Below are 7,850 nucleotides of genomic sequence, written 5' to 3'. Positions count from 1 at the left end.
AGGGCTGTCCAGCCCCTACACCTAAGCCTCGGATTAGGCTGTTTGTGTATGGAAAGCGCCCCGCCAAGTCAAGAAAGTTTTACCGCGCTACTAGAGATATTATACGCGACAGGGAAAGTAGCCGTTTTCAGGTAGTTGTAGAGGATAATAATTACCTACTATTCAGATCAAGCCCCGTAGAAGCTTAACCCATACTTTAGGGCTGTCCAGCCCCTACACCTAAGCCTCGGATTGGGCTTTTTGTGTATGGAAAGATTAAGCCCCAGAGAGAGACCCTTTTACTTATTATAAATGGGAAAACTTTCAATCTTTTTGCTTCCGTATAAGAGCCCATTCCTACTTGTAATGGGAACACTCATTAAATTACATTGCATGTGGAACATGCGAAAAAAAAAATCGGGTAAAAGTCACAGCAAGTGGGAACAGGCTCTGATCTAAAAGATGGAGAATAAAGTTGAGCCCTGTAACTACTTGCATATTATATGCAATGTGCTTTACACAAAAAATATGCTGTGGTGTCGAAGAAGAAACTTCATTACTTCCAAGATCAAGCCCCAGAGAGAGACCCTTTTACTTATTATAAATGGGAAAACTTTCAATCTTTTTGCTTCCGTATAGGAGCCCGTTCTCACTTGTAATGGGAACACTCATTAAATTACATTGCATGTAGGACATGCGGAAAAAAAATCGGGTAAAACTCACAGCAAGTCGGAACGGGCTCTAATCTAAAAGATGGAGAATAAAGTTGAGCCCGGTAACTACTTGCATATATGCAATGTGCTTTACACAAAAAATATGCTGTGGTGTCGAAGAAGAAACTTCATTACTTCCTACCTACCAAGGTACCAAGTCTATTGGGATTACTAGGAGGGGGTTTTTCTGTGTGAGTTCTACGGTTTACTGACCATTAGGTGGTACCTACCTAGGTACCTACATACCGATTTAGAAGAGATAAAAAACGAGGGTATATTCATGAAATTAATGAATTGTGTGAGTTCTACGGTTTACTGACCATTAGGTGGTACCTACCTAGGTACCTACATACCGATTTAGAAGAGATAAAAAACGAGGGTATATATTCATGAAATCAATGAATTGAACTTTATTTGACCCTGTCCAATACATGAGACCTCCTTCGAAAACAAAAGATAAAAGAATCAACCACGGATCAAAACAAAGACAAAACTTGCAGGAATAGTTCCTAGTCCATCCAAGAGAGCTCAGCACTTTCTAGCTCCTAAAAAGAGCGGGTGATCGTTTTGCCCCGATGTACCGTATTGCCCCGTGTGTTCCTCTACCTATTATTTATTGTTACTGAAACACCACGCCATGTTATAGAACCTATTCCTACCGCACACGCAGTTAGGAAAACATCTCTAGGCGAGATACTCTGAACTTACTTAGATAATAAAACACAAATGTGAAAAAAGGCCAAGTTCCTATCCAAAAATGTCGGCCTATAAAAGTGGTGATATCAGAAAATTAAGGCCAAGTCTGCCAGTTTTTCGTGTCTGCTGAAAATGCTGAATTTTAATAATTCCTTCAATCTTCTCTCAATTTCAACTTGGCTTTGTTTTTCCTTCAGGTTTAATAAGGTACCTATTTATTTATTTGAGTAGAAAACATAGCCAAGTTGAAATTTTCAAGGTACCAAGGCGCCTTTCTTAACTCGTACAGTATGGTACAAATCTACAAATAAAACCGTATACTTTCTGAAGATTTGTAATGGTCTTTAAAAGGAAGATTCTAAAAATGATGTAGTATTGTTAAAGCTACCCCAGACCCACAAAAACACAAATGTGAAAAAAGGCCAAGTTCCTATCCAAAAATGTCGGCCTATAAATGTGGTGATATCAGAAAATTAAGGCCAAGTCTGCATTCCCAGTTTTTCGTGCCTGCTGAAAATGCTGAATTTTAATTCCTTCAGTCTTCTCTCAATTTCAACTTGGCTTTGTTTTTCCTTCAGGTTTCATAAGGTACCTATTTATTTGAGTAGAAAACATAGCCAAGTTGAAATTTTCAAGGTATGTTTATGTACCTTACCTAATGTGCCCTGAATTTCAAAAGTTTATCTTTAGAGGAAACTGATCTATGAAGGTGAGAAAAACCTGCCGAATCGGTTCGTGTAAAGATACACAGGCGTGCTTACTGGAACTTGGCCTGGCGCACTACCGTGCGCTCAGATTTGGTAACCCAGTATTCGGAGGCAGTTTTTTTTCTTTGAAGGTGAGAAAAACCTGCCGAATCGGTTCGTGTAAAGATACACAGGCGTGCTTACTGGAACTTGGCCTGGCGCACTACCGTGCGTTCAGATTTAGTAACCCAGTATTCGGAGGCAGTTTTTTTTTTAGATACACAGGCGTGCTTACTGGAACTTGGCCTGGCGCACTACCGTGCGCTCAGATTTGGTAACCCAGTATTCGGAGGCAGTTTTTTTCGAGTTCACACATACTATACTTAATAAATCTGTTCAAATGCATCTCAATTTCACTAGGTGGCTTTTGCATTTAGTTGCGGTTCATTAGGTTTCAATTCCATTTTAATGAACTTCGATTTTCAATAGGGGGTTTATTATTTTTTAATGATCGCCATTGATATCTCTATTGCTTCTGGCATCTGTGTATATTTGGCATGGTTAGGGCAAAAGGTGTTTTGCATTTTAATGAACTTCGATTTTCAATAGGGGGTTTATTATTTTTTAATGATCGCCATTGATATCTTTATTGCTTCTGGCATCTGTGTACCTATATATTTGGTATGGTTAGGGCAAAAGGTGTTTTACATTTTAATGAACTTCGATTTTCAATAGGGGGTTTATTATTTTTTAATGATCGCCATTGATATCTTTATTGCTTCTGGCATCTGTGTATATATTTGGTATGGTTAGGGCAAAAGGTGTTTTGATTGTCATTTGGGGAATAGGTGACTTTGCGTGTTGAGAACCCTGATGTAGGTACCCGTGGATTTTCTTTTCTTATCCTCGTCTTATCATGGGAGGCATAATTATTACCATACGATGAGAGGGTCATGCTATGGCACAGGCAAAGAGACTAACGAGGGCCATACAGAAAGATGGGAAAGGAAGAAGGAAAAAGGAAGAAAGACCCATTGATATCTTTATTGCTTCTGGCATCTGTGTATATATTTGGTATGGTTAGGGCAAAAGGTGTTTTGATTGTCATTTGGGGAATAGCTGACTTTGTGTGTTGAGAACCCTGATGTAGGTATCCGTGGATTTTCTTTTCTTATCCTCGTCTTATCATGGGAGGCATATTATCATACGATGAGAGGGTCATGCTATGGCACAGGCAAAGAGACTAACGAGAGCCATACAGAAAGATGGGAAAGGAAGGAAAAGGAAGAAAGACAGAAAGAAGGACCAAGACCACTCAGATAAAGAAGAAGAAGAAGGAGGAGAAGGAAGAAGAAGAAGAAGAAGACGACGACGAAAGAAGAAGAAGAACAAGAACGAGAAGAAGAAGAATCATCTGCAATGTTCCATCGAGGACCTCACAACTCACACCTGGGGAACATTCTAAGTCTCCTCTGTAGGTCTTATTATGCCCAAGATCCGATATTAAACCGATGTCCTATAATCATAATCATATCGTTATAATCATTAAAGTTTTTATTATTAGGGGAGACAATAGGAGATAATTAAGGAGCGCGGTAGCGCTTCGCCCCGCCAAGTTACCAAGTCTATTGGGATTACTAGGAGGGGGTTTTTCTGTGTGAGTTCTACGGTTTACTGACCATTGGGTAGTACCTACCTAGGTACCTATACATACCGATTTTGAAGAGATAAAAAACGAGGGTAGGTATTCAAAAAACGAGGGTATATTCATGAAATCAATGAATTTAACTTTATTTGATCCTGTCCAATACATGAGACCTCCCACAAGGTGGTTACAACCAAGTGTCATTTCCTTTTTAACCATACCCAAATTTTGGCGTTAAAATTTTAACATGGAATGGTTATTTTGGGGATTAAAGGCCCCGGGTTTGAAGCCCACCATCGACAACAAAAGTTGCTCTGATATTCCAATACCTACATATTTCTAATTGTTTTGAACGAAGATGCAGGTTTCAGGTCACTCGTATACATTTTAGTTCCAATGGCCTCCTATTCCATCGAAGCTGTCTTCTCTCCTCAGTTCCTCTTTGAAGAGACGACATACCCGATCCTCATCACATTCCTTCTTGGTTTTCTTCAGATAATCCTCATAGCTCCGATATGCTTTATCTCTTGCTTTATCCCTGGTTCCCTTTGAGAGGAACTCGCATTCACTCTCATCGAAATGTCTTCTCTTTCGTTTGAGACTTGGTTCTCGGATTATATTCACAATCGGGTTGTTCATGCCGGTGTCAAACTGTTCTCTGTGTTGGTTTGCTACTGATCTCTTGTGAAAACGGACAGACAAGAAGGTGTTGAATTGTTTGGGTCAAATAAAGTAGCTATATATGTATTACTGCGGTATTTCATAGAGGAAGACCAGAATACAATAATCCCTTGCTATTCGTGATCTCTTCTTCCTCAGAACATTACTGTCCATCACTCTCTTCAGCTTGCCCAGGATTCGATTGTTAGCATGTTGGTTTCCATTTACATGTCGCTTCCGTACAACATGCGTGTCATGCCGAGGTTCCGCCATGGTGGGTCTTCTAGTTTTCCTCGTCCGTCGCGCACGTCCTGCAGGGCATGTGGTTGTTATCTTAGCGTATGTCCGGCGTGTCACGCGCGTCCGGTTTGACTTGAGGAGTTTGAAAACAGAGCGGAGTTTGAGCATGTCTCTGCGGTTGTTTTTGATTTCGAGTCCATGCTTGCAGGTCTCCATCTCCATGATGGTCCAGTGGCTCGGCTTAGATGTGATGGGAGAAGGTGGGGTTGGGGTTGTGAGCTCCGGTCTAGGATTTCTGCGAAGTCTTTTTTTCGATGGAAGGACGGTAGGAGTATACGTTGCCCAAGTTCTACCGGATGAAACTCCTGAAGCCCAATTGCCCAATGTTTTGTTTATAATGCGACAATTTGGAAATGGACACTTCCTGACGTTGCTTGAGCTCCGGTCTAGGATTTCTGCGAAGTCTTTTTTTCGATGGAAGGACGGTAGGGGTATACGTTGCCCAAGTTCTACCGGATGAAACCCTTGAAGCCCAATCGCCCAATGTTTTGTTTATGATCTAATGAAGTCCAGAAAGTAATGTCTAATACATTGTCTATCCCTCAAAAACAAGAAATATTCAGAAAATGAAATAAAGGTGACTGATGGGAAATCTTGTCTTGTTAAGTGCAGTTACTTGATGTTCCTAAAGTCTAAAAGTACCTACATGTAGAGCAACTTCTTTTCTTCTTCTTCTTCTTCCCTCCTCCTCCCATCACTACTAAAATTTAACTAATGATAAAATCACATCAACTGAGCTCATCAGAGTCCATGCTTGCAGGTCTCCATCTCCATGATGGTCCAGTGGCTCGGCTTAGATGTGATGGGAGAAGGTGGGGTTGGGGTTGGGGTTCGGGTTGAGTTGGATGTGGTGCGGGGTCGGCGTCTGCGGGTACGTCGTGTAGGTGTGGTGCGGGTAGGTCTGGTATTCCGCCCTAGCAAGACATCCATATCTACTGTGATGGTGGGGCCTAGGAACACCATGTGATTAGGGAAATTGAAATTCCGTGTGATGGGGGAAGTTGTAGGGCGTCGAGTAGTTATATTCTCATGATGGACGAAACCGTAGTCACTTACATCTTCACTATCATCGTATGTAGGATCTACAGGGAAACCATGAACACATGTGACTGATGGGAAATCTTGTCTTGTTAAGTGCAGTTACTTGATGTTCCTAAAGTCTAAAAGTACCTACATGTAGAGCAACTTCTTTTTTTCTTCTTCTTTTTCTTCTTCTTCCCTCCTCCTCCCATCACTACTAAAATTTACCTAATGATAAAATCACATCAACCAAACTCATCTCGAAATCCCAATCATTCTTCAATTCAATGAACACATGTAGGTACGTGCGGTGCATAGGTTTTGGGCGGCTCTGAAAACGGACAGACAAGAAGGTGTTGAATTGTTTGGGTCAAACAAAGTTTTAAATGGAAGCTCACTTCTGTGGAAGAAGTTTGTACAATGATGGTTGCACCGAAAAGAATGCAACACTGAACAGCAGTTTGAGAAACCCCAAGAACTCTATGTAATATTAAGTATTAAGTTAGTTATAAGTTAGCATTAGGAAAAATTTGTGTACATACATGTTTGTATATCACCACAGTAAAAATATTTGATTTGATTTGATTTGACAAAGTAGCTATATATGTATTACTGCGGTATTTCATAGAGGAAGATCAGAATACAATAATCCCTTGCTATTCCGCGGTGTAACAGTTAGCATTAGGAAAAATTTGTGTACATACATGTTTGTATATCACCACAATAAAAATATTTGATTTGATTTGATGGAACGGTTAAGTGGTGTGGAAATGTTGAGAACTGTATGCTGGATTTACATTCAGCTCACTTCTGTGGAAGAAGTTTGTACAATGATGATTGCACCGAAAAGAATGCAACACTGAACAGCAGTTTGAGAAACCCCAAGAACTAGGAGGAGCCTGCACTCGCTATCAGGTAGACCTGATAGAGTCAGTGTGTGTCCTCATCAGGTATACCTGACAGACGGACATTTTCAGCTTGCTATTCCGCGGTGTAACTCGGCAGCGGCCATGGGAACCCTACCAGCTGCTTCAAAGTTAGAAGAGATTTTTTATGTTACCTATCTTGTTTTCTTCATATTCTAAATTAAATCTTAAAGACAATTTATCCGATTAAATTAATGATGTTCATGAACATGATTCCTCCTCAAGGCGGACTTTTTTGTAACTTTAGGTCCAACATTCGTACTCGACATTGGTGGAGATCCAAAGGTTTCTTGTTACATAAAATGTTACATTTCTTGTTACCTACTTGCCACTCCGAAGAACACTTCTCACTAGAAAAGAAAGTTCATCTCTTTATCTGTTTTTATTAGGTCTTTAAAGTAACATGATTATTTCTTCTTACCTATTATGGACTGACCCCACTCTGATGATTTGCCTTGGAAGTGACCGAAATCCAAATTGTCCAAATGTCCATAGGAATTGTTGGCATCTACAAGAGAAAAACAATCAGAGAGAGAGAGAGAGAGAGAGAGAGAGAGAGAGAGAGAGGGAGGGAGAGAGAGACCATTTTCAGCCGTGCCTGTCAGGTCTACCTGATAATGAGTGGTTGGCCTTAGATATCTGCTTCGGGAAGATTGATACGTTTGTGCCATAGGTACTGCTGACATATTGTGGGAAAAGAAATGGAGTTTCACGGGAGTTACGGTTTGATAAAACTAGGAACTCATTTCACTCGATCTCACCTGGAGTATATGTCGTTTCTCACCTGGAGTAAATATCGTTTCTCACCTGGAGTATATATCGTTTCTCACCTGGAGTATATATCGTTTCTCACCTGGAGTAGGTATATATCGTTTCTCACCTGGAGTATATATCGTTTCTCACCTGGAGTATATATCGTTTCTCACCTGGAGTATATATCGTTTCTCACCTGGAGTATTTATCGTTTCTCACCTGGAGTATGTATCGTTTCTCACCTGGAGTAGTCGATTTTCTTGAGGACTTCGATTGTGGGTTTGGAGCGGCGGATCAATTTTACTAAACAACTGAACTAAGGAGATATTACACTGTGGACAAAGTGATACTGTTCATACTGTACGTACTACAAGTTTGAATGAACTCCATTATGGCGTTACTTCCCCTGATTTGATTTATGTTGTTGGAGTGATATACCTATTATAGTATCGAGCTTCCCGATACACAGAGC

General features: G+C 40.5%; 1 protein-coding gene and 1 long non-coding RNA gene across 2 annotated transcripts in view; both read right to left on the bottom strand.

Moving 5' to 3' along the window:
- Nucleotides 1-3,840: 3,840 nt before the first annotated feature.
- Nucleotides 3,841-4,873, bottom strand: LOC113465286. The gene is made up of 2 exons (XM_026824253.1): nucleotides 4,525-4,873; nucleotides 3,841-4,398 (listed from the first exon to the last, which is right to left on the bottom strand). Exons 1-2 carry the CDS (start codon nucleotides 4,839-4,841, stop codon nucleotides 4,107-4,109), a joined length of 609 nt encoding a protein of 202 aa, XP_026680054.1. The 5' UTR covers nucleotides 4,842-4,873; the 3' UTR covers nucleotides 3,841-4,106.
- Nucleotides 4,874-5,990: 1,117 nt separating this feature from the next.
- The window catches only part of LOC103510107, a 2,427-nt gene continuing 567 nt past the window's right edge, over nucleotides 5,991-7,850 (bottom strand). The window contains exons 2-3 of the long non-coding RNA XR_003391766.1: nucleotides 7,047-7,133; nucleotides 5,991-6,030 (exon numbers count right to left, since the gene is read on the bottom strand). This is a non-coding gene — a long non-coding RNA (uncharacterized LOC103510107). The remainder of the gene's footprint in view (nucleotides 6,031-7,046; nucleotides 7,134-7,850) is intronic.

This window comes from Diaphorina citri, unplaced genomic scaffold (genome assembly GCF_000475195.1).
Source record: "Diaphorina citri unplaced genomic scaffold, Diaci psyllid genome assembly version 1.1 scaffold560, whole genome shotgun sequence".
NCBI classification, from domain to species: domain Eukaryota; kingdom Metazoa; phylum Arthropoda; class Insecta; order Hemiptera; family Psyllidae; genus Diaphorina; species Diaphorina citri.
Note: the sequence above shows the minus strand (reverse complement) of the source record. Positions and strands in the feature narration are given on the sequence as shown.